Source organism: Dinoponera quadriceps, unplaced genomic scaffold (genome assembly GCF_001313825.1).
Source record: "Dinoponera quadriceps isolate SergipeBrazil2010 unplaced genomic scaffold, ASM131382v1 scaffold566, whole genome shotgun sequence".
In the NCBI taxonomy this organism is placed as follows: domain Eukaryota; kingdom Metazoa; phylum Arthropoda; class Insecta; order Hymenoptera; family Formicidae; genus Dinoponera; species Dinoponera quadriceps.
In genome coordinates this window covers 1,979,266-2,005,796 of record NW_014555972.1, presented here as the reverse complement: position 1 = coordinate 2,005,796, position 26,531 = coordinate 1,979,266, and the positions used below count along the sequence as shown (strand labels likewise).

General features: G+C 45.6%; 2 protein-coding genes across 4 annotated transcripts in view; both read left to right on the top strand.

The window, feature by feature from the left end:
* Positions 1 to 16,371, top strand: part of LOC106746411 — a 431,128-nt gene extending 414,757 nt beyond the window's left edge. The window contains exons 10-16 of one of the 2 annotated variants that reach the window (XR_001374598.1): positions 6,986 to 7,198; positions 7,785 to 9,434; positions 10,694 to 10,942; positions 12,175 to 12,630; positions 12,945 to 13,220; positions 13,766 to 14,072; positions 14,959 to 15,042. Coding sequence is in view for 1 of the 2 variants with exons in the window: in XM_014623001.1 (XP_014478487.1) it covers positions 6,986 to 7,198; positions 7,785 to 9,434; positions 10,694 to 10,942; positions 12,175 to 12,630; positions 12,945 to 13,220; positions 13,812 to 14,072; positions 14,959 to 15,149 (3,296 nt within the window). In the remaining variant the exon portion in view is untranslated. Of the gene's footprint in view, positions 1 to 6,985; positions 7,199 to 7,784; positions 9,435 to 10,693; positions 10,943 to 12,174; positions 12,631 to 12,944; positions 13,221 to 13,765; positions 14,073 to 14,958 lie in introns of both variants that reach the window. The other variant, XM_014623001.1, reaches the window with a different exon arrangement.
* Positions 16,372 to 20,269: 3,898 nt separating this feature from the next.
* The window catches only part of LOC106746351 (nidogen-2), a 29,905-nt gene continuing 23,643 nt past the window's right edge, over positions 20,270 to 26,531 (top strand). For both annotated transcript variants that reach the window (XM_014622889.1, XM_014622888.1), the window contains exon 1: positions 20,270 to 20,529. In XM_014622889.1, coding sequence (XP_014478375.1) covers positions 20,317 to 20,529 — 213 coding nt within the window. In that variant the 5' untranslated portion in view covers positions 20,270 to 20,316. The remainder of the gene's footprint in view (positions 20,530 to 26,531) is intronic.

Sequence of the window (26,531 nt, the reverse complement as noted above, 5' to 3'; positions counted from 1 at the left end):
ATATATATATATATATATATATATATATATATATATATATGTACACACACACATATATATATAAGGTGCCACGTATCCGTATTACGTCGCCTAGACCAGTCTGTTCTTATTATTACCTCCGAGTGTAGCCTGTGTATGTGTGTGTGTGTGTGTGTGTGTGTGTTTGTGTGTGAGTTTCGGTCCATCGAATTTGAGTTGAGAAGTTTAAGCTTCGTTTCGAAGTCGTTTACGCCGTCGGCTCACGGAGAAGGACAAAGAGAGAGAGAGAGAGAGAGAGAGAGAGAAGGGATCGAGAAATTTATACGGCATAATGAAATCAGGTCCCCGTATAATATCGTGTAATGACGAAATACCGTTATCTATATATTCGTCTGTTACATATTCATGCACGGATGCACACACACACTACTGTTTATCTCTGTGTAACTATCTTATTATGAGATTATACCTCGAGGAAATCGATCTCTCTCTCTCTCTCTCTCTCTCTCTCTCTCTCTCTCTCTCTCTCTCTCTAGTTACCGTGTTTTATTCTAGAAGTGTGAATTATATTCTGTCGCGCAGTTATATATAAGAGCTAAAATAGTTCCCTGCCGAGTCAATCTTAATGGTAAAGTTCTAAAATTGTAATGAAAAATCGCCATATCTGTGTTTCTCGGTTATAAAATGCTGAACTCCGTTGAATAATACATCAACTTCGTTCACCGTGTACAATAAATGGAACTGAAGTGACGGTTTCAGCTTGCAAGCGCGTTCGGTTATGTTATTAATGTTAATTGATTTTTCGTTGAAGTTTTTCTCGAGATATGGGAAGAGATGACAGTGATTGACAGTTTTGGAATATATCTCTGTTTTATGCTGTCTCTTGATATAAAACTGACATTTGCAGAATTCCTTTTTTTTTGCAAAGATTAATTAAGATATTCTACGCTACACGAATACATGGTTATATTTGAAAAATAAAATATATCCCGCTCAAAATAAGATATCAACCAGTCGGCGTGAAATTGATTTCTATGTGTCAAATCAGTATGAGTAGCGGCCGTAAATTATTACGCGTCACCTTAACAGTTACCGTATTTCCTTCTTATTTCATAACAGCGGCTTAATGCGAACGGAAGCCGGTGAAACCGCATACTTAATCGGGCCACTTCTCGTCTCATAAATATTAATACACCTTCTTCTTTCCCCCCTCCTTAATTCGGATTCTTACGAAGTGCCGAAGTCGGGCGCGCGCTATCGTTCATTTTCGCACTTCTATTATTAAGAGCTTTTGGTGTGCCGGATCCGCGGAATTATCTAAATTTCAACAACAGCCGCGTGCGCATCGATCTATGCGAGAATATTCCGACTCCTCTCTCTCTCTCTCTCTTCTCTGCTCGCCCAAAGCCGTTTCTCCTCTTCTCTATCTATCTCTCGCTCTCGTCGGATACGCCTCGTCGAATTTCATTATCGAACATCTACTCGGTTAAGTCGGTTCTCCGGTACTTCGCAAATTACGGAAATCAAGGGGGCTCTGGCAAGTCTGGAGGATACTCCCGCTTCCTGCTTTCGCGCGCCTCCTTGTTCCCTCATCGCATGCTCCACGAGCAAGCCCGCGTCGAGACCGTAGGTATCTATCTATTAGTATCCTATTACGATCGGATAATCGAAATCAATCGTTCGATGAGTCGTCGACGAAAGGCCGCGAGCACGCGCGAAAAACTCTCCCGCTGACATTTCCCCGGCATAAAGGCGCGCGCGGTAAAAGGTTTCCGGCAGATGTGAAAAGTCGCAGACGGCCCGGGCGGAAATAAACTGCGGCATATGTCGTCCGAGCGTCCCGCTCCACCCTTATCCTTTAACGTTCCTCTTCCTTTGCGTCCTTTACGACGCCGTGCGAGGACGCGCGCGGTGGACAGAAAGACGAGAGAGCTAGCGCCCGGCAGTAAAAGGCTAATTGGCAATTTACGAACGGATGGGGTTATCCAAACACCATATAAACGCGAACATGACGTCCAGTCGGGTGTGTGTATCAGTCGTATTCCGAGCGCATAGACGCGGCCGCATAAAAATGTACACACGAATACGCGCGCGCGCGCCGAGGACGGCGACGGTAATTTCGGGTGGATGGACGCGCGCCCGGACAAAGCTCGGGCACTCGAAGAAGCATTATGCGAATGAAATTCTCGCAGCACGTTCATGGGTGCTTCATGGATGCCGCGTTTCACGAGAGCACGCGAATGGGGCGCTTTATCAATCGTATTTTCAACGATATTTACGCCCCCCCCCTGCTAAAAAATGTTTCATGCAAAATTATACATATAATTAGAATTATATATAATCATATAGAATAGTATGGTTAATTTTCGTATAATGGCACAATTGTCTCTACTGGTTAAAGCGGTGAGCATAAACTTCCGCATAAGGAAATCAACAAATCAGAATTCTTTATTTCTATCCCCGAGGATAAAGATCAAAATTTGTCCGCTTACATTTTCTTACGTACCACCAACCTAAGGTTTGATCGACGTCGATTCTACATTATCGAACATTTGTCAGCACTTACCATTGATATTATGCTTATTTTATAATTGGCTGATAATAACGATCGAGAATAACAATAAAAGCCTGTTTAAATAAATGATATAAACTACGAAATATCAAAAAACACATAGATCGATATTGTGGCAAAATCGACTTTCACTCAATTCAATGAGTCAACAACCGTATCGACTTCGAATTCATCAAATTCGACCCGACGTCGCGCTTCTGACCGGGTGGTTGATCTTTTCTCGAGGTGATCTTTTCAGTCACGATTTTCTACTTGCATTTTGCAAATTTCGGTATCGCTCGAATTTCTATGTCAACTCGGAGTCCGGCTATCTCGTCTCGCTCTCTTCTTACGTCGTATTGTAGGGAATAGTCCTACCGAAAAACGCCTGTGCGATCGTCTTTCCGTTTGCTCCCCCGCCATAACTCGCGTACTCACTCATACAGTGTGAGAGCGCGTCTCTTGATCGAAAATTCGCATGAATTCGCTATCGCAACTTTTTACGAGAGTTCTCGCAGATCGCTACGGATTCCGGTGCAACGGCACGAGGAAATCCTTAGTCTGCGTTTTCAATCCACCCTCTCGCGAGAAGCACACGGTTTCATATATTCCTGCGCGCAAAGCGACTCGAACGCGTATGTATACGTGTGCGACGTTTGCTACCGCCTTTCTGCTCCTCTGTTTCAGATTATCGGGTTTTCAGACATTCCTTCCGTACATTGGACGAATTTTCGCGCGCAAGAGCATTGAGGAGATCATACCCCAGTAAACATCGAGCATCAGTTATAACATAGATGTTATGTGACGGATGCTCGCTCTTTCCTGGAATGTCCATCCGAGTAGACATTTTAATTTTACATTAACTCTGCGAATTTCCGTCGAACTTGGTCGAATTTAGTCGAAGGATTAGTGAAGAATCTTGAGATTGCAACATTATAGGAATTATTATCTTACCTTGTAAGATGTTGATGCTACATAAATGTTTATTGCTGTTTTCTTTCTGTTAAAGAAAATGCTTGAAAAAGCTCAAAAAATCACTCGTTTGAAGACTATCTAATACTCGTTTTCCTTAAAATATTTTACTTGTATTTAATCTTTATTCTTAACATAAGTTAACGCAATGTGTTCATTATATAACATAATTAGAATTAGATTAATTAGAAATGAAAAGATTTAACAGATAAACAAGACACACACCCGACCCATAGAACATTATTAGACTTAAAAATCAATACTTGCAAGATTTAAATTAATTTCTAAAGCCGGTATTCATATTTGTGAATTATTTAGGTTCTTCGACGGAGGATATAATTAATTATAAATTTCTATTCACGATCCCCTTTATTCGGTTGTTTGGATCAACGTTTCTTCTATGAAATAATGATAAGGATAATAATACAGGTTGACGAATAATCGATAATTTCATTCATGAATCTATAATATGTCAAACGTTGACGGACTATGAATGCCGATCTAAATTTCCCGACTCGGGTGTTTCCTTAAAATGATCTCCTCGATAAGTTCGGCAAATACACGTTGAAAACGAAAAACTTCCTATATGATAAATGATTTGACACACTTTGAAATATATTATGTATCGCTGGCCGCGTTCTGCATCCTTTATTCTGGCTTCCTGATCCAGCATCCTCGCTATTCCGTCATGACACTAACACTCGCGCGGATAGAATTCGATCAACGACACACGTGTTAAATAACGCAATGCCGACGAGAGGTTGATTAAGTATTTTAAGGGTCGACGAAATATTTTAATCACCCGAGGGGAAAGACTCGAGGGGAAATAAATACACCGATATAAATGGAGGGGAAACCGACACATGTAATCCGTGGTATGCGTGTCGCTCGCTGGCTCAAACTTAATGAACCCGAAAAGTATGCGAGGTACAAAGGTATTTTATGTTTGACCGCCTTGAAGGTCCGGAATGTTTTGATTATTGCGATCGCTCGACGTTCAGTGACGAGCGATGACGGTTGGTGATTGGCGATGGGAGAAGATTAGTTTATCCTGTTTGTACAGATTGTCTTGATATTTCCACGCACATACTTCTCTCCCTGAGCGAGAGTTATGATATATTTTTTGCAGGATGTTTCGCCGGTTCTTGAAATACTTAATGCAATTCCCGGTGACGTTGAATTAATTAACGTGTTTTGCCCGATTATTAAAGCGTACCTACATGAATGTCAGTGCTGGCTAATATCCAGCACTGATTAGTATTCGTAATGCCATGACGGTAAAACAAGTAACAGGATATTGCGTCGGGAAGCCAAGCTTGGGAGGCCAAGTCATCTGAGGATGCAGGACGTCCGAACGAAAATAATAATGCAACATATATTTCTAGATGTACGGATACATATTTTATAAATATACATTTTCAACATAAATCGAAAAATAAATAACGAGGAAATTAAAAGGAAACTTTGGAAAATTTGTTGTCTCACTTATCTAGTCAATTATTTCATACTTTCTTATTAAACATATTCTATCTTCAGTTGAGTATATCATAATTACCATATTGTTTATTAAAACTAAGAATAAAGATAAACAAGTTTTCCCTTAACGATAGTTTAGCATAGAGAAAATAGCACGAAGCCGTCAAAACACATAGAACGATAGTTAAAATAATGTCCTCCGAAAGACGGTGGGTGAGATGGCCCGATTTTGGCCTCCGGAATGGCGAGCGAAAAAATGGCATGTTTTTTTCTAATTTTTGAGCCGTTGAATCTGATTCTGATCTTTACAAAATTATCGGTCAATGTAGAACTAAAATTTCGACTCGGGCGAGGCCGAGTCCGATCTTATTTCGAACGTTACCTTATTTCCGCGCTCTGCTTTTTCCAGAACGACCCACGAATGGCCGCACTTCATCTTGCTCCGGCGATTTCTTTATTTCCATCGGATACCTAGCAACGCAAGCGCACGCAATCGCGACGTTTATTGCCGCGGCGCGGTGTTCAATACGAAATAATTGATAGCTGGCGCGGTGTGTGTCTTCCCCGAGATCTCTTTGGCATTCTTTATTCCCGGCGACTGTCCCCTTAACCGCCGCCTTCCTCGTCCGCTCTTTTACGACCGAGCTGCTTTATTTACACGACAAAGCGGCAACAATACGAAGATTGCGTTCGCCCGATCTGATCGCCTGATCCGCGCTCCCACATTCTCCCTCCCGACCTCGTAATTGCCCTTTTACGCTGATCACTATTTACTGCTAGGTTTCGCATTACGTTGATTATTCGCATTGTATGTAGACGCGCGATCGTTCTAGCGTTATACGGAACGCGTGATAAAGCACGCGATAGCGAGACGCAGGTATCTCCTGCGACGTATCTTCCGACGTTTTATCGACGTCGTAATTCAGGACGAGGCGTCCTGCGGATATCTCGAGCCCTCGCTTCGACCGATTTACGGCCCCGTGTAGTAGTACGCACCTGCATCTCGATCCTTTCCGCCCGTTCTCGGCGGATATTATTTTTCCGCGAAATAATGGAATCGAATAAACGAAGAATATTGGGGAGCTTATGCGAGTTCCAGATAGAATTTCGCGCGCGCGCGCGCGATATAGGATGTTTGCAGGGGGAGGGGGGCAGGCTGGAGTGGAGGGGAAGAAGGGGTAGTCTGGATTGTATCATTTCTTTATGAGCAAAACATGCAGCGATCCCCTTTATGCGATGTCGCTATTGCGAAAGATGAAAGAAGGCGGACGCGAGAATGCACGCGACAAGCGCATAAAACATCCCGGTGTTTCGCGAAATTAAATTTAACCTATTTGCATCAGAAGCGGGCATATCCGTTCATTTCGCCTGTCCATTATCACGAAGGGCGGTTAAGGCTCTTGTTTCCTCGTCGCAGTTATTTTGATTAACGACGTCAAAAACGAGGAAATGCGCGCGCGCGTGCGCGCGCCCAAAATTCTCGCGGAATATGTTGAAATAAAAGGATGCGTTCGTGAAGTTTTACTTATGATTCATCGGGCACATCTGTCAAATATTCCGAAAACTTTTCTTTTACCTGAACAGTCAATAAACAGCAGGGGAAAGTAGGGTAATGACGCTCGCTTAAGGGTGTTCGCAACATCTGAACATTGAAATAACATGTTCGAATTTACAGAAACATCAGAGACTTGATTAACGAACGCTTAGTGTGACTTCCGTGTTTAATATCGCGGCTTTGTTTCCGACATTCCGTGAACATTTCGCTTCATTTCTTTCGAGTAAGCAACAACACGAAACGTTCGACCTTAAAACGTGATCAATACTACCGTTATGTTTGATCGAATCTAAACGAAACGAGAGAAAATTGGCTTGAAAAACTGAGAACTTCACTTCTCCGGACGTCTCTCCGTGCGATTTGTTTTCCTTCCGCGACTGTGCCGGGCGATGAAGGCGAGCGGTGGGATGAGCGTAAACGTAACAAAACCGGTGGTGATTTTTTCTCCCCAGACTCGGAGCAGTCACCGGCCGTGTATCTCCGAGACGATCCGCTGTTCGGCACCCTTCAATTGCAGCAGCACAGCGAGCTCCGCGCGCCGACGGCCGAACGTGCGGCTTTCTACCTCGACGCGGCGGTGGCCGGTCGTCAACGGGAGGATGGCGACGCGCACATGCTCTACACGCTGCACGTGTACCAGTACAGCGTCGCCGGCAAAGGTGGAGGTAAATGCAATCCCATCTCTCGAACTCCTGTGTTCTTGTCGAGCCGCTGCGCCGGCTCATCGTCCGACGACGGGGGCGGGAAACACCGGCGGCAAAAAAGAGATTATTCCGTGGCGCTTCGCGCCTGATCACGGCCGATCGCACGAATTCATGCTTTGCCTGATTTTTTATCACCACGACGAGACAGCGTGCGAGCTTCTTCTTCCTCCTCGCTGCTTGGCAATTCAATTAATGACGATCCTCGTGCTCGCGTTCTTTCGCGTTCTCTTTTCTCCCATTACTGTCAGAGAAGGAAAGAGATCTTTAGGATCTCTGGATCTGAATCTTCGAGATCTCTAGACTGCGAGTCAACAGGTACTTCACCGATCACTTCGTCGATTGATACAAACGCGTTTAGTATCGTCTATATATGATTTAATCAGGCAGTGAGCACAGCTAATCGACCTAATATGGGCTGAATCGCGCTAATCATTTCCGCCGATAAAGTCGTATCTCTCGGCAAACCAGCTGATGAAATTTCACCGCTAGCGCTAAGCCATTTCTCCGATTGCACGGCGATATCGAGACGCTCTTCTTCTGCGCGCAGTCGCCGGTGGCAGGAGTCGGCTTCACCTGATGGACCTGGGGAACTCGGACCGCGGCAAGTCGTCGGGCGGTATCCCGCTCTCGGGTTTGGGCAACATCCTCCTCGCGATCTTCAACGGGCAGAAACACCTGCCGTACAAGGAACACAAGCTGACGCAGCTGCTGAAGGAATGCCTCGGCTCGCTGACGTGCCACGCGGCCATGATAGCCCACGTGTCGCCGAACGCGCAGCACTACACCGAGACGCTGACCACCGTCCAGCTGGCCTCGAGGATCCACCGGATGCGCCGGCGGAAGATCAAGTTCGTCGGCGGCGGCACGCAGGGCACCGGCAGCGGCGGCAGTTCGGGCGAGGAGGCGGCCAGGCAGAACAGCGAGTGCGACCCGAGCTCGAGCGACCTGTCGGCCGACACGGTGATCTACGTCGGGCCGAGCGCGGACGACGCCACCGACGGCGAGCACCCGCCCGTCTACATCCCCAGCTTGAACTCCGGCGACAACCGTTGCGCCATGGGGAGGGTGCTGCGCGGCTCCGCGGCCGAGAGGCCGAGCAAGATCCCGGAGGAGCGCAGTCCGGCTCACAAGTCCTCGAAGACGGTGAAGACGCTGACGCAGACCGCGTCGAAGCAAACCTCGCCGGCGCACAGCGCGACGCCGAAGGCGAGCCCGGCGAGGAAGAACTCCTCGTCGAAGAGCGCCTCGGTGTCGAAAAGCGGCGACTCGCCGAGCAGCAAGATCCCGGTGGCGGCGCCGAGCGGCGGCTCCGACGAGCAGTGGATCGACGGGCCGAGGATCTCGAAGTCGAAGGTCGCCGAGGCCCGGCACATGCTGAAGGATCCCCATCACAAGCGGGAGACGTGGATCGACGGGCCGATGCAGCTGACCGGCGCGGCCCCGTTGCAGCTGCACACCCATCAGCACTCGTCCTCCGGTTACGGATTCATGGACAGTCACAAGAAGAGCATGATCAGGAAGTGGGTGGAGAATCAGTCGTCGCAGATACAGAGGGCGAAGCACGCCGCGCCGCGGCTCGAGTCCGGCAAGATGGCCTCCGGACAGTCGTCCGCCGGCCAGTTCAAGGAGCTGACGACGTTCAAGAGCTGCGCCGGCGTCGACGACGACGACACGTCCTTGTCCACCGCGGAGAGCGACAGCCTGAAGGCGAACGAGATCGAGGATATCACCGAGAAGCTGAGCGCCAAGCTGAATTTGCTCAACGTCAAGTCCAACACGGACTCGGGACTGGATCTGACCGCCAGCCCGGTGATGGACGACAGTGTCGACAAAGGGAAGCTCGATCTGCCGGACGACGAGGACGACGACGAGGAGATCGTCGTGCCGCCGCCATTGCCGCTGATCGAGCCGCTCAGCAACGGTGTTAGCAGGGAGGTCTCCATGGAGAGTCTGAATCTCTCGCACAAGGACATCGTGCTGCCTTCCAGGCACTCCCTGTCCTCCGAGGACGAGATCCTGGAGATCGTCGAGGTGGAGGACCTGGAACCCGTGCCCATGCAGGACTCCTGCCTGCAGGTCACCGAGGAGGATATCGCGCTCTGCATGGGCGAGAATCCCCTTCCGGAAAGCGACCAGGAGGAACATCCCTTAAGGATCCTTAGTCAAGAAAATCTCACCGTGGTGTCCACCTTCACAGGTGGGTAAATCTATGCCTACACGCGTCTCTTTTATTTTTTTTTTCTTTCAAAAATATCACGAGAAACGTAAGTTTTTATTACTTTTTAATAAATATATAATGTTTATTTTTTTATTAATATGTATCATATAAGTGATATTTTTTTGTTTGCATATACACATTCAATATATCTATAAATAGTTTATAAAACTATTCTTATTTAAATTAATGAAACCGTTGGAAAAAATTCCCCAATGATTGAGAACGATATTTCAGCCGCATTATGTTTAAGACGTTTACAGAAATGTAACTGTGCCCGAAGGAATCAAATTAACGCATGTATAAACTTGTAAAAATGCGCAATTATTTCTAAATTATAATTTAGAAATATTGCAACATGAAATATTTATATTACTCATTCATTGCGTCAGATTTTCGAAAAAGAAACACGCGATTTTAACGCATAGATAAGTAAAAAGTAAATATAAAAGTTATAAGTGAGAAGTTTATTTAAATATTTACGTGATATTTACATAAAATTTTCCCTTCTTTTACTTGAATTCGTGAAGATTTAATCAATTCAATCATTTGGATTAAAATCTTTTGCCCGCGTAAAATGTTATAGAATCTTATTTTACCCGCAAATATTACCATAATCTCATTACTGCATTACATTGCGAAAAATATTGTAGGTTGTACAATGACACCCGAAAGAAGTATTCCGGCTTGGTTTTGTCATAATTTTGGACAAACATCACTTGGAAATTTTATTCATACGAAACTATCGCGTTATACGGCGAACCATCTTAATGCAATTATTGCGAAATTTCTCGTCAATTCGTACCATTATTGCGCAATCTTTCCACAATTTGTCTATCGGCTAACATTACAAGCGTTTCCGGCGGCGGGACAACTTGTACGATGGTTCTCCTGAACGTTCAATTACATTCATCCTCTGTCTCATCGCGATCGCTTCTTCCTGGTGGCGGTTCGAACAAACACTTCCGCGGCAACTACCCTTCGCATCGACTCGCGGGCCGACTTTTCGGTTCCGGGGGTGGCGCGTAATAGGCCATCCGTCGTAGAAAACAATAATTCACTTCCCTCGAAGAGAGAAAGCCCGATGTAATAACATGTCATTGCGCCCTTTCCTCGAAGCAAGGCGGACAGCTGGCCAGTGCCGCCATTTCCCCCCGTCGTTCTTATCCGCCGCTGTGCTTCTTGCGCGGCGAGATATAAACGGACGGGCGAAGGGGATGAGACAGAAAAATCATTTCCAGACTCCATGTCGGTGATGTCGGACACGGAGAGATACAGACCGCACTATCCGCCGCCGGTTGGCGCGGGTGTCCTGCCGAGGCCGTACTTCGACCACGAGGATTTTCTGGAACAGGAGACCAGGCACAAGTTCGATCAGTTGGCCCGCCTCCACGAGCTTTACCAGAGCAAACTCGCGCTCGCCAATGTTTCCAACTCCGTGACTTATCAGAGGGAGAACTCCTCCACTGTTAACGTGCGAGACGCTCCATGTAAGTTTCGCCAAGCTCGCGCGGTCGGACGGTTCCGGTCAGTCGTGTGGAGCAAAAAGAAAGGCACGAACGGGATCCCCTTTACCGCCGGCGACGTCGAATCCCCGCGGAGACGAGAGTTGCCCGTCGCACGCTTTCGTCAGGATTACCCCGTGCCTCGTACACGCGAATTTTCTAATCCGTCGCTCGCGATGCTGTCGCGCACGATGACAGGATTTCCCGCGAAATCTCAAATTACTCTCGAATTCCCACGAATGATAGTACACATAAAAAACGAGTCTATTCGTGTAATTGAATTTTCTGTCACCTGAAGATCAGAAGACCGGGACTCACAGTTCAGATCTTGCATTTATGACCGCTTTAAGCTTCATTCAAATATTGTACAGCTTATTTCATTGGCTACAAAGCATCTGAAGGTGAACCTAAGACGGTCCCAAATACAAGATCCGATCCATAAATATCGGCCAATAACTCGGTTTGGGAATGGAAATAGAAAGATTCCTTTAAAAGGTTTCAATCAATTGTTCTCAGTTACTTCTACTAAATTTTACTGCTGCTGAATATCTACCCGAATGTTCCGAATCGCGATAATAGATGGTCTTTTCAACTGAAATCGCCGCATTAGTTCAAGAAATTCACAGACACATTGAAGCGTACGAAGCATACGTACGAAATTCTCACACGGTGTGCGTACGTTTCCTGAGTTAGCGCAGCCGGTTCAGCTAAAAAGAACAGACCAAGAGATATCATTTCTTGTCACCGAGTTTTCTACTGCCTGACGAAAACTCGATTGCGGGAACAGAATTCCCGTAGGTTTCTATTCAATTATTCTCGGTTGCCTCAACCGACTTTTAATATAGCTGAATATTCGCGCAAATGTGCACAATTATGTACGATAACACGGATATCATTGTCACGGGGTTTCCATTTCTTCGTCGTCGAGTCTTCGTCCGGCCTGTTCAGTTGCAGGGAACCGAGATTTCCTTACCGTGTGCTTTCAAAGTTCATACTTATCTCACGACGTTCGCGGTCTCGCGGAGTAGACTCGCGAAAGCCGAAGTCTCGGGGAATTCGACGACAATTGCAAGAAAATAAAATTTTCATCAGCGATCTACCGATCAATTAGGGACGTAAGATCGGCCCCGGACGAGTCGTAGATTTTGATTGAGGCACTACAGCCACCACTTGCGGTCTATACATCCAATGTGACATTAACGCAGGACAAATTCCAGCAGCGACCGTCTTCCGTCCGCCGTCTCGGTGTCAGTCCTTGTCTCTTTCGGATGTGTTATTCAACGACAACGCGAGCAATCACGGCAGCATCTACAGCGAACCCGCGTACATAGCCGGCAAGTCCGATCAGGAGAAGATCTGCGACAATTGTCGTCAGAGTATGTCCAGGCCAGCCACAGCCTCTTATTGGTATCCAAGTAGCGTCGCCCACCTCGCCAGTCCCAGGAGGTATTGCGGCAAGTTGGGTGATTGCAACATTTCCAGTCTGAGGCATCCGGACGGCGCTTCGAACCCCAATCTCAAGGAGGAGATCGAGAGGATACCCGGAAACGGAGCGTCCGGCTCGGACCCCGAGGAGGAGTACATTGAAGCGAAGAAGCTGTTCACAGCCGCCGAGAGATCCGAGAGAACGGTCACGGGAAAGTCCGACATCGAGGAAGACTTGAAGATTCAAGGTACGAATCCCCCCGGTGCTAATAAACTCCGAGCGACATTCGCGCCGCGTGAAGAGAATATTATAGTTTCATTTATTCTCATATCAAATATATATATATATATATATATTGATTATTATTTTCACGTTACCACGAAAATGAGGGGAACAGTCGAGAATGGGGAATTTCTAGGAATGTTCACGCGTGAATTAATACATTTGAACGAGATTCGAATTTCATCGATTTCAACATAGACGAAGCGCTGTGGAGTTGTCCGTCCGGATGTCGAAGACAATCGACCGCGCACTGTACTCGCTGAATGTTTCACATTCCAGGCGCAGCGCCCATGCAATTGCCGATGCCGTCGCCGGCGGCGTCCTCCGGACGAATGCAGCGCAAGATACTCAGCCTCGGCTCGTCCTTCGGCCTGAATAAGGATGGCTCCGACTCCGGCGCGGACTCGACTCCGCGTGCGGCTAAGCTGTCCCCGGCCACGCTGTCGAGACATCGCGCGGAGAGCTCCGGTTACGACAGCATTGTCCGGGACAGCGAGACGAGCAGCATTGCCAGCGACTCGTCCCGGCAAACCGGCGCGTTGCAGGAGCATCAAGGTAAACGTCAAACCTCTCCACGGCTTGCGCGCGGAAGCGTGCGGTTGATGTCTCTTCTCTCCTAGCTGGCAATACCGCTTACTTCTGCTAATAACGTCGTAGACCTCCCCGAGAGTAAATCGTTCTTCTGAAACGGAATCGCTGTAGCGCCCGGAGAAACAGCTTCCGTCGAGAGTAGAAACGCGAGAAACAACCCGAGAAATCCCTCCACTCTTCCGTACACGCTGTCGTTGCAGTTAGTCGATTATTCCAGCTCGCTTCGCATGAGAACTCCCTCGCTCGAGAGAACGATCGTTATTTATCCCACCGTAGTCGAACTAATCTCTTCTGTCTATTCTCTTCCCTCTCTGTCTATGCTTCGTCTCTCCCCTACCTCTCTCTCTCTCTCTCTTTCTCTCTCGACTTGTCCGCTAACGCAAAAGTGCCGTCTCGCTCTGAGCGAAGTATATCCAAAGCACGAGAAGATATCTCGGATCCTTCGCATTCCCGGAAAGGAGATACGCAGGCCCTCTAAACCGACCCCGCCGTACGGTGATTCTCCTCAGGTGGCGCGCTGGGAGTTCTAACTTCGACGTTGTGCGGGTGTTTCAGCGGTGGAACGGCGGGCGGCAGGGTGCGGGCCACGGCGGTCGCGGGCCCACTGCCGGGCCCAGCCGCCCGCGGCGCCGGGGATTCTCGCGTACACAGGCGAGGACGTGGACATCCTGGACAGGCGCGCTCGGCTGCGCTCGGATCCACGTGGCACGATGTCCAGGATACACAGCCTTCGCCTGCGCCAGCGCCTTCTTAGGCTGGAACTGCGCGACGCTAAACGGCGCCTCATGGTGCCCGACACTCGCTGGAGTTACGATCGTAAGTCTCGCTGTCGTGCCAGACTCGAGTAACCGATTATTTTCTCTTTCTCTCTTTCTGCCGAATTTGTTTACTCGCTCACGCGTGAGGATCGAACGGGAGAGAGCCATATCGTCTCAAGTCTCGCAAGTAACGCGCGAATCAAATTCTTTTGTGCACGGAGAAAAGGCACCGACATGCATTTTGCTTCCGGGTTCTAAAGTCCTGGTCGAGGGTGTGAAATTCAGATTTATACGCATGCATGCAAACCAGCGACACTTCTTTACCAAGATATATGAGACATTCTTATGAAAATTATTATATATTCTCTTGCAAATAACTATGTTTTGAAATAGGTCTCAAGTCCGACATAATCATGATACTTGTAAGAAATTACTCCTCCCCCCCCCCCACCAAAAAATACAATAAAAGCACTGAAATTGTATTATTTCGTACATTTATTATATATCTTTCTGTGTTATCTTCAGTCTTACAGATTTTTTTTTAATTTACAAACAACGCTAATAACATAACCGAATGCGTCTGCAGATAAAAATTGCCACTTCAGCTCACTTATCATGCACAGTAAATGAAATATACGTTCCATCCGGCAGAGTTCAATATTTTACCGCCGGGAAGCATGGATACGTGTCACCATATGTCAGGTTTTAGTGACCTTTTTCTAAACGGAGGTACCAGTCGTTTTCCTCATTATTCGCAATCTTCCGTACCTTCCCCGCACTTTGTCTCGCTTGCCACGGTATTCTTTTACGCTCATTTATTCGTTTTCGTCGTCGCATTCATTAACGGCACTTGGACGAGCGATTACGCAATCTTACATCTGCAAACTGCGGTAGTAGTGACACACGCGCTTACGAACACGTTTCGCTGTGTTTGTTTGGAACAGTGCACGTGGAGGACAGTATGGACTGGCGGGATCCGTCATTCCTAGAGGCCCTGACGGCAGAGACGTGCATCCTGCAAAAGAGAGTGGAGGCCTGTAAGAGCCACGTTCTCCTGGTCACCTGTTTCGACTCCTGTCCTCAGCAACAGTACGCGCGGCATGCCGTGACGCCGGCCGAAATAAAGACCACCTAACGTAGACTCAGATCAGCACGCACGACCGCGTGTTGATCTCGCCGTACCCGCCCACCCACCTACGAATTTAATCGTTGAAACGAGACGAGCGAGGTCGCCGTGCGAATTGAACGGGGAATGGCGTCGATGTCGCTCGACTCCGTCCAGTAGTTGTTAATGATATCGTGGTATCGTCATCGTCATCGTACGTCGTCACTAATTGTTAAGCCTAAAGCCGGCACCGGCCGGGATTAAACGAGGAATATTTAAGAGCCTAAGGTAAAGATTTTCACCGAAATATCGCACACGTACACGCACACGCACGTGTCTTATCGAAGTTATTATGAGAGTTTTATATCGATAAAGGAAAGAACAAAAAAAAATAATAATAATAATAAAGAAATAAGGTGTATTCGTGTTAGAGAGTTTCTTCGCGATCGCTTCAGTTTCCAACGATGTTTCTCAGGATGTAGGACACGGTGATGTTAGGCGAATTGTTCGCGATTGTTAAATATACGGCGACACGGGAGAGCCGCGTTTATATCGGCATTAAAACGGTTCAACGCGAGAGGTTGGTGCTTTGTTCTTGCGTCTATTATACGTCAGAGAGTCGTTTAAATCACTATGGCTGCCACATCGTCCGACTGATGCCATTAGTAAGCTATATAAGGGAGACTTTCGAGGGGATGTTAAGACTGCCGGCCGACCGGCCGAATACCGCGTATTCAGCGACGAACGAAACGACGAAGCCGTCTCGCGCGGTAGACTAGAGAAGATACTCGCCTCGATTTAGAAATACGACACGCGTCAATATTCGTAACCGTCGGGCGGAGGGGAGGATCGGCCGCGGGCTGAAAGACGGTCGAGTGAAAATCGCGGGATCGCGAGTGATCGCGAACCCAAGCTGTACGTTCGTTCGTTCGTTCGTAGAACGTCGATTGCTCATTATCGACGATCGAGGCCGGCTGCGATTCGAATGGCACACGCCACGTAGAGCTGGCCCACCGGTCGATATGAAAATTTCCCTTCTTTATCCGTGTGATCGCTGATTAGAACGGTGGATCCAGCGGGAGGAAACCGCCGAGCGGCGTTGATCGATCCGTGGGGTCACCGGTGGAAATGAGACTCGCAACGATGGAAGTTACGATGTATTAGAGGTAGACGCGAATTTGTTTATCGAGAAAAATCGAGCTTCGGCGCGGGATGGGGAGAAATATAATATAGACGAGGGCGAAGAAAGGAAGAGGAGAAAAAAGACGGGGAGGAAAGGAGCCTTGCCGCGAGCGAGCGAGCAACGCACTGCCAAAAGAGAGCGAAGGGGGGGGGGAGGGGGAAGAAATCTTTTATACGATTAACGATCAATTGATTGATAACGAAACGTACGTAATGTATCTAATGCACGCACGTTAATTCATGGTATTATCGTAGCTTTAATCGTTATCAGCAGTTACCGCACTTCGTAGGGCTCTGTAACTCACTTAGAGAGACGCGAGTCTTTCCGACGAAAGCGTGAGAGAGAGAGAGAGAGAGAGAGAGTCGCAAAGGCAAGAAGAAAGAAAGAAACGCGGAGAAGATAGGGGAGGAGAAATAGAAATAACTATAAATCGTAAACTTCTGCTAATCGTAAGAGACGCTCGGTTCGCGCGAGCGCCATTGGAACGCGACGGAGAGAAAGGCGGGAAGAGAGAAAAAGAAGCGAGAGCCCAGGCTCGTTTCCGACGGATGGAAGAAAGAGAGAATGTTATGCGAAGAGAGAACGCGGACAGGGTGAGCACGGGACGGGGATGAGGCCGGGGAGAATGAAAATAGATGGGATGAAAATAAATCGGCATGGCGAGTGGTAATGCGGGGCAGAAATAGAGGTATTCTAGTTTTCTGACGCGGGTCGCGGTGGACCGACTCGCGGCCAATATCGATGGGGAACCCACCCGTTTCTCTCGTCCCGAACTGTTGTACCTTCCAGGTTCGTTTATGCATGATACACACGTATATGTATATGAATATATAAACGCGCACACGCGCGCACACAGACACACACACACACACACACAACACGTACCCTTGAAACAGCACAGACGTGAGTAACTGACCGGTCCTATTCGCATCCCGCGTTTAGCATAAATGCAAGTATCTGACGCTGGATTCCAATTTATCTGTATCTCTATGATCGCACTCGGACTGTCGTACAATGATATTACACAGATCATTCGCACAAGCTGTGGTAGACGCGAAAAATTCTGTAGTCGCATTTTGAGCTCTCGGCGGGATGAAAATACGGGCGGAAGGTCGTCATTTTCACGTGGAACGGCGCTAGATCGTCCTGTCGTCGCCGTTGTCCACGGGGGTGGAAAGTAACGAAGCCAAGTAACTCTTTCTTGTCGTCCCGTCGCGTTATTAAAAATGCAAAAAAAAATACCCTGTACGCTCATTTCTCCGTGTCTCACTCATCGACGATCGAATACGCGAAATTTCGCCGCCGAAACCGTCGTCATTGCTTTATATGAGCGCCCGATACTGTGGGTTGTTTTTCTGTCTGTCTATTTGCAAGAGAGAGAGAGAGAGAGAGAGAGAGAGAGAGAGAGAGAGAGAGAGAAAGAAGGAGCTACTGCAATTGACTGATTGCATTTCGTGCTTATCGATCACTCGAGCTGTCGATCGGCTACGACGATTATTATAATTGAAAACGTAGCTTTTCGTTCCGCCAGTCTTCCCAACGCGAGATTGATTTCCGAGGGGGGGGNGGGGGGGGGGGCGAACCGTTTCCGCCTTCTCGAATCATCACGGAGGAGGGCACAGGATTCGTGTATGGTTTATGTCGCGAAAGAAACGTTCGTTCGTGCATGTGATATTTCGTTTGTCTATTGTCGCGTGTCCGAGTTCAGTCTGAGTTCGAAAGCATTGCCAAGAGCGTGTCAGTCCGTCTGCCGTGAATACAACAGTAATAATAATAACGAATTATAGTGATAGTAATTATTAATTGTAACTCTAGCGACCTACTTCCACTTTTTTCCACTGGAAAACACACGCGTCTCTGTATCATAGTACTTGTACCATATTTATATTTTATATGTACAAATTAGTCATGTAATTTCTTGTAATAAAGATCAATTTACAACGTGCACCATGACTCATCTTCCGTCCCGCTTGGCCATAAATCCCCCCCCCCCAGCTGTCGCGGAACTGCAAGGGAATACCACGGACAGGCGAAAAAAGAAAATTACGCGCGACGCCCCCGACGTCGTAATGCAACGCGGCAGTGACAGATCGAAGGAGCTGCTCGAATTCATTGTTTTTTCCCGCTGAAAGACTCGGCCGCTGCTTTCAAAATAAACGACCCGCATACCGTCTGGAAGGAGAGCGACCCTGACGAATTTCTGAGACAGCTTATTGGGACGTTCTAGGCCACGGCGCAATTCTAGGCGGCGTATGCCAATGTAGGTCCACCTCCGTCCGTTTGTCCGTCGCGCCGTGGTCGGTGCTTTGTTTCACAACGCGAGACCGCGCGCGAGACTTCGCGCAGAAACGGACACGCCCGTGCCAGACGAGAATCGCACGCCGCACGGGAAAAATTGGCGATGACGGAGCGCGATAACGCGCGGCGTGTGTGGAAAAACGGTGAGCTCCGTCCGGAAGCTGTTGCGATTCCTTTTTCAATTTCACTCTACCTTAACGGTGATCAATTGTTATTGTAGTGTTGAATTTGTCAGTAATAATAAAATGGGCAACTTGAAAGAGATAAGTGCCTACCTAGTAATATTTATCGGGTAAATATTTGGTAAATATTATCAAGTAAATATTTGGATCCAAGTGTAAAATGCTTGCTCCGATATTCTTTCGCGAATATAGAAATAGAAATATATAATTGATTATACGCACATGTGATATGTCCTGCGCATAAGTAAACATTTATCTATATATGTTGGAACAATTCTGACAAATATGAAATGTGTAATATTGAGAATATTAGAATCTTAATTTTCGAGAATATTTATTTAAGAGAAAAATCGAAATTTCAGACACTAATTTTGGTTTCAATGGAAAAGTAATATTGCATAGTTTTGGTAAATGCTCTTTTAAATTTAGAATAAATAATACTTACATTCAGTAATTCGTTTACAAATTAAGTTACTGCTGCGTTCAAGTAAGTGTTTACTACAAGCCGTCAAAATATACTTAAATTGATAAAAACATTATCTGATTCAAAAGGCTGAAAAAACATAATTACGTTCACTTGATTCTAGTACTTCTTTTTCCCCTGTATATTATATGTTGAAAAAAAGAAAAACAATGTTTCTCGCTATATTACATTGCGCATTTAAAGTATTGTACGTCCAACTGCGAAGAACGATTATTTCTTCATAAGTTTTAAAACGTTAAAAGTGCGCGCATAAGTTCGACTGGCATTCTCTTCCTGCAGTTTCAAAGCTGTCTATCATAAATCATGTTTCTACACAGTTAACCCAAATACGTCGAGCTCGTGTTGTATTAACCATTACCTTTCTAACAGTACTGTCAAGGGCCAAGTACCTTAATTAGGAACATTAATGATAATGCACGCAATGGAAATGTATACTTAAATAACAAGCATCAATGTGCATGATCACGCAACGTGATTGCCGGATAACAACCCCGCCTCCGTGAAACTGCCTCGAGACTGCCTGTTACAAGACCGCTCGTTACTTACATCCCGCACGAATCGCGAAAGTTATCTCGGCTTTTCCACCAAAATACTATCAACCATTCGGCTTAATCAGCGTGAAAAAATATAAACACCCTTTCTCGCGCCTTCCGCTCCGATCTCCCGCGATATTTGCTCGCGAAATGATGCGCAACCAGCCCCGGCCGACACGTCGCGAGTGACGGCGGTCATCGCGCGGCACGAGCGGCTCGTGGACGGTTCGAATGAAAGATAGTGAGAGAGAAAAAAAGAAAGAGAGAGAGAGGCCGAAGAACGTTAACATTCAAGATATAACCGATCGCACATTAGCCTATTAACAGCGCGGGGGTCGGAAGCGGGGCTCGGAGCGGTGTCACGGAATTATCAGCGGCCGCGGGAAGCGAGAGCGTGGCGTTTCATGTGCTCCGAACTCCGCTCCGCGGGGCAGCGGTGGGTAAAGGCGATTAGGGGGCGGCAAGAAGAGAGACGCGGCCAAGTCGATCAGCAGTAGCGTTAAGGCAGTCCGACAGAATGGCACGCTGGAGCGTCCTGCTGCTGGGCCTGCTGGCCGTCGCGGGCCTGATCGCGCCCTTCGCCGCGGCCCTCTCCAGAAACGACCTGCACCCGTACATGGGTCCGGGCGCTTACGTCCTTCAGACCGATCCCAACGGGATGCTGACGTCCGCCGAGGCGATCCTGCAGACGCCCGTTGTCTTCTACGACAAGACTTACAGCTCGATATTCGTGAGTACCGATGAGCGCCCGGAAGTGTCTCGCGCGCTTCTTGACACCCGGACCGGATCGCGTCCCAACTCTGCCTTTACACGGTAAACGATTTTGTGTAAATAACCGCTCCGCTGTGTGACATACAATCCGTAAATATGATATTTCATATATATTTATGTACTTTCAACATATTTCCCGTGTTAAAGTAACGCGAATGTCAATAGATTATTGATTTATTTACACGGAACTTTTTACCGTGCAAGCATGCGTTTGGGATTGAATATCGATTAATATTAAGGGAGGCACACGCACTTTTCACTAACATCGGCGCTTCTCGCCATACTTCGCGAACGTTGATTTTCCCTTTCATTGCGTAACACAGTTATTCTAATATAATTTATCGTAATATTTATTGCAACATAATTTAATTTTCTTCGCATTGCACACGAGATATATAAGATGCGCGAGACGCTGTTCTTCTGAATATACGCCAACACATCGGGCCATTATAGTGTTAACAGAGTTCGTCGACATCGGCAACAGCGTTTTGCAATTTTAACGTGAATTTTAACGAGAATAACGAGAGTCGCGTGTGGAAGGGGAGCGCGCGAGCGCGATCGATGCAATGATAAATATAACGGTTAACTTTAATATATCACGGCGTATAAGCTGATTATCCCAATAAAGAACTCGAGTGTATTGAAGTTTCGCAAAATGGAATAGAGTCACCCGAGTTACATGTGCATGTGACAGAATATAATTAGTCGCGCGAGCAAATAAGCGTGTAACTTGATGAAAAAGTCCATCATCATGATTATCATGCCGTAATTATGACACAGCGTTGTTGTGAATTTAATAATAAACGAGTCGCGATGTCGCAATCCCTCCAAGTTCGCGCTCTGTCTTGTCGACGGTCTCAATTTTTTAACAGATACGTATCTGTAAAGGTCGACGTTTAACGAAGAAATCATTCGAATTTCGACTAAACGCCGGTAGCGGCCAGACAGAGTCTGCGCTTGATATTTGCGAGCCCGAGTGAGTCGTGAAATTATTATTAGAGCCTGCTATTTTCGTATTTATGTACGCTTCTAAATCGATCGTCGAAAACATCGCGCAGAGCGCCGCAAGAAAAACGCGAGTATTCCAGATAACCCAAAGTTGCAAAGTCGCGGCCACACGTTACTACTGTCGCAGAATTTTTCATCGATATGCCACCACGATCGCTCTATATTATGACATGAAATTTTATTCTATCCATATCACACGCTTGTGTCATATTTATGCAATTTGAAGAAACTTATTACGCAAACCTACGTTAAATCTCATTAGGAGGAATTTGCCTTTTGGAAACACGCACAAACACGTCATTCGATGCAATTTAAATTTTATTCTCGAGGCGCGATCTGTTTGACAAGTTTGATTTCTGATGAAGAGATTCTTGCACAAGTGAAATAATAAAGAAAAGCGAGAAATTGTAGAACTGGACGTAGTAAAAGAGAGCGTTCATTTTGTAATTACAAATATCATACATAATTATAATTGTATGAGTCGTTATAATTGAAATATATTTGTACAATCCTAGCTTGTGTATAATAGAAGAGGAGGTAATTAACTCGGATACTAATTACTAGATAATTAACCCGATTATTTTGAATTAATGCATTCAAGAGGATTCAGTTGCCGGTGGAGATGGTCGCGTGAATCGGTTGAAATATCGGAATGCGTTTGATAACCGCCGAATGTGTTATTTCCTTGATAGGAACGTTAGGTCCGTCAACAGTCCGTGATTACTATGCATCACATAAAAATCTCATTTTTCTCAGTTGACTCCGACCATTGTTTCCGAGAGAATTTAGTGATTATGAGAGATATTATAGATTCAGAGAGAAGATTATGAGAGCGAATATGGATCATATAACGAATACGTGAATATATTTGTAAGACGTGAATATACGAGGGCGACCCGATAAGTACTTAGCCTACAAAAGAAAAACGAAAATTTTGGAAAAGTGGCGATTTATTTCTCAACATAATCTCCTTTTAGCTCGATACACTTGACCCAGCGATGCTCCAACTTCTTTAACCCATCTGAAAAATACGTTTTCTCGAAGTCTGCGAAGGCCTCCGTGGCGGCGATGACCTCCTCATTCGACTCAAATTTCTCCCCGGCGAGTGACTTTTTCAAGTTTGGAAACAAAAAAAAGTTGCACGGGGCCAAATCTGGAGAATACGGTGGATGGGGCAGCAGTTCGTAGTCCAATTCGACCAATTTGGCCGAATGAAGAGGTCATCGCTGCCACGGAGGCCTACTTTGCAGACTTCGAGAAAACGTATTTTTCAGATGGGTTAAAGAAGTTGGAGCATCGCTGGGTCAAGTGTATCGAGCTAAAAGGAGATTATGTTGAGAAATAAATCGCCACTTTTCCAAAATTTTCGTTTTTCTTTTGTAGGCTAAGTACTTATCGGACTGCCCTCGTATTTGTAAGGATCAGGATTACAAAAACACTCATGTACACATTGTACACAGAAAAAAAGTACTAGGATTATGTAAACGTAATTATCCATTATTCTTTCAGCCCCTTAATAAGTTACGGACTTTACACTTCTCTACTTCTAAATATTTCGCAAATTTGTGTATAATATTTATATCTTAGTTTTTAATACCGTAGTAGTTTTTCGTTAAAATCTTATTTTTAGTTTAGAAGATATTAAAAAGATAAATTAAAAATAGCACGCTAAGATTCATGTATAAAAAATGTCAGTTTAGTTACAAATACCTCAGCTCTCGAATAGTCAATCTTTTCTTCAATTGCACGAGCAATGAATTAAATAATAATATTTCAATATACACGCCATACAAGTTTCAACGAAATCATATCAAATTCATTTCGCCTCACAACCTCCTTTAAAGTGGAATAATTTTGATCCAGATTCTGAATTACAGTGATAGAGCTTTTTATATTTCGTTTAACTTTTACCGCATTTCAAACGTAATGTTTAAATAATAAAATAGATGCAATATTCTGTAGAATTTTATAAAAATGCATTTTAAGTGCAGCGAACGATTTTGTGGAAAAAACATTTTACATATTCAATCCTTTAAATATAAATATATTGTGTGTATTTATTTATTTATTTCCCACATTGTGTGTCAAACTTTCGGTGCCACTTTTAAATGCAATGCAGATCAATTTGTAATTTTTTCACGATTTTTTCATTATTCCGAATTACAGACAATACATCGTTAATCACTAACTTCTCTTGAGAACAATAATCGGAGTCAGCTGAAGAAGCTAGATTTCGTCGATGAGATGCGGAAAATGTTTCAATTCCCAATGGCAAAAAAAAAAGAGAAAAACCTCCCGATTACGTTTTTTTATGAAATTCACGTCGAGAGCGCATCCAAGAGCCGGATACATCAAGGAACCCGTGAACGAGTAAGCGGCGACATAACACACCCCGCGGTACTTCCGCATCGTCCGCCGTATCCGCCCCCGTGCGGCTGATGAAAGTTAGAAAATTCTCCCGGCCGACCTGTGCGCGCAGATTAGGAAACTTGTCCCGCAGTGAGGCCGCGTGACGGACTTCAATTTACAGCCCGGTCTCGATAAAGTTCCGAGACAGCGAGATGAGCGGCTAGGCGGCGGCGCGTAATTCCTCGGTTAATATCAATTTGTCGCGCGGCTAGACGGGCAAGTCGCGCGGCGCGCGTTCGGTCATTCTCTCAATTCGGCTCGCGGCCTAATCCGGCCGACATCTTCTGTCATGACACGAATTCATTGCGCGCGATGACGAACGAATGACTCTCTGGGCGGCACAATCGCGCTTAATTGCGGCGGACGGACGCGACGCGCTGCGCCGCTCGCCTCGTACAATTTACGAGGGCCCGTTAATTCGTATGAATGGACGAGCGAGTGCGGCGGCGCGAACCGGAAGACACGGTGCAACGCGCGTCCGAAGGAAGCGTCCGAGGTGCGCGTTATATTTCCGGTTGGTCTGCGGTGCTCGAAAGTACCGGCGGCGTCTCGCGGAAGCGCGCGCTGCAGGAAAACGCCGTGATTGTTCCCCTCCGGTCTTGATGAGTTTCGAATATATTGTAGAGGAGCTCGAAATAAGGATCATGGATTTTTTTTGTGTATAGCGTGTCAGGGGGCAGTGTACAACGTGGACAGCGGTAAGGACAGTAGCAGATTGTACAAATTTTTAGATTCTAAAGATATCCAGGCATTGTGTTGTTATTTGCGAAAATAAACTGTGAAAAATGAAGAAACGTAAGAATGCTCTGTGATTACGCAATTTTACGAAAACGTACTTTTTAATGTATTTTAAATAATTTCAATATTTGTCTAAAACGTGACGCGATTGATTCGGAATAAATGCTATTGAATCGACTTAGAAAAACGTCTTATATACATTATGTTGTTACTTATAAAAGTAAATAATGAAGCTAAAAGATAAGAATACTTTATAATCACGCACTTTTACGAAGGTATATCTTCTAATATATCTAAATTACTTTTAATATGTACCTAAAAACTTGACACGATTGATTTCGAATGAATGTTGAAATCATGAAGCACGTGCAACAAATTACGAAACAAAAATATTTTATACAAATCATAGTGTTATTTATAAAAATAAATTATAAGGCAAAAAAGTAAAAATTCCCTACAATCATGCATTTTTACGAAAGTATATATTTTAACATACTTAAATTACGTTCAACATGTATATGCGTTTTTACGAAGGTATATACGTTTTAATATATATAAGTTATAATTCGCAGATAGAGAGAGGGAGAGAGAGATCAAGATGGCTTAGAGAGTCCGTCACGTTCCCTCAGAGAGTTCATTAAGGCGTACATGAAAAAAAAATGCCTCTAGTTACGAGCCGCGGCACTATATCTGAAAGTTATCTCAAAAGCGTCGAGACAATTCTGACTGTTTCCTTCTTAGATATTTGAGTTGACGCGTACTCGAGTTATCGCACAAACACCGGCGAGTAATGATAAGCGAACGTGAAAACCGACGATTGGAAAAGTCCCGCAGGACACATTGTATGATCTCAATTTTCCGAGTACTACCGTGCGCGGGCGGTCGGCATGAATGAACGTTAATTACGCGCCGCGTCTCGTGTGCAGATTAACACGAAGGATTCATCGCTCCGGAGCGATTTATTGCGAATCAAGGTGCATGAGCTCACGCGTGGAAGCGTTTATGCATTACGCCCGCGCGCAAGAGCAAACTCGTGTGTTGTCATTAGCATTTTCTCGAGGGAAAAACTTCCCGCACGGAAAACTTTAACATCGGCTAAAAGCACGGGGGGATTTTTTTCACAGATCGCGATTAATTTAATTAACATTCGCGAGGAGTATTGTCAATATTATGAAAGAGAATATTACGAGCATTTCTATCAAAACATTTTGTAACGTGACGTAAATACTGTAAACGTTGCGCAAACACCATGCGAAGATAATTTAAATATAACGTGTGAAAACATCGAGGTATGAACAAAATATCAAAAGAAAACACAAAACGCTTATATTTTCTCAAACATTAAAACAACCTAACTTAGCCTTAACTTTCCTTGCTTCAATGGCAGAGGATAAAAAGATTGGCGCAAGAACCAATTGCAAATTTCCCATAGCTCGTCAACTCGAAATGGCCAAAAGCTCTGAACGGATTACTTACGGTAATAAACGGTCTAAATGGATAAACGAATAAACGGATTCAAATTGAAACAAACGGAAACACGTTTCCACAAACAGGCGTAATTGCGATTACCTTATTACACATCTGTAAACGGATGATGAATACACGTTTAAAGATTTTCTCGTATAAACCTGCAACATTAGACTCTATCTAAAATTCCAAAGGATTCCTGAGAAAATGCTCTGCCGGGGCAACTGCCCTAATCAAGCGTGCGCGCGATACCGCTTCGAGTTTGCGAGTATCAACGTGGGAATTCATTTTCGGATTAGCGCAGTGACTTTCGCCGAGTCGCTAAAGCGCGGTATTAGG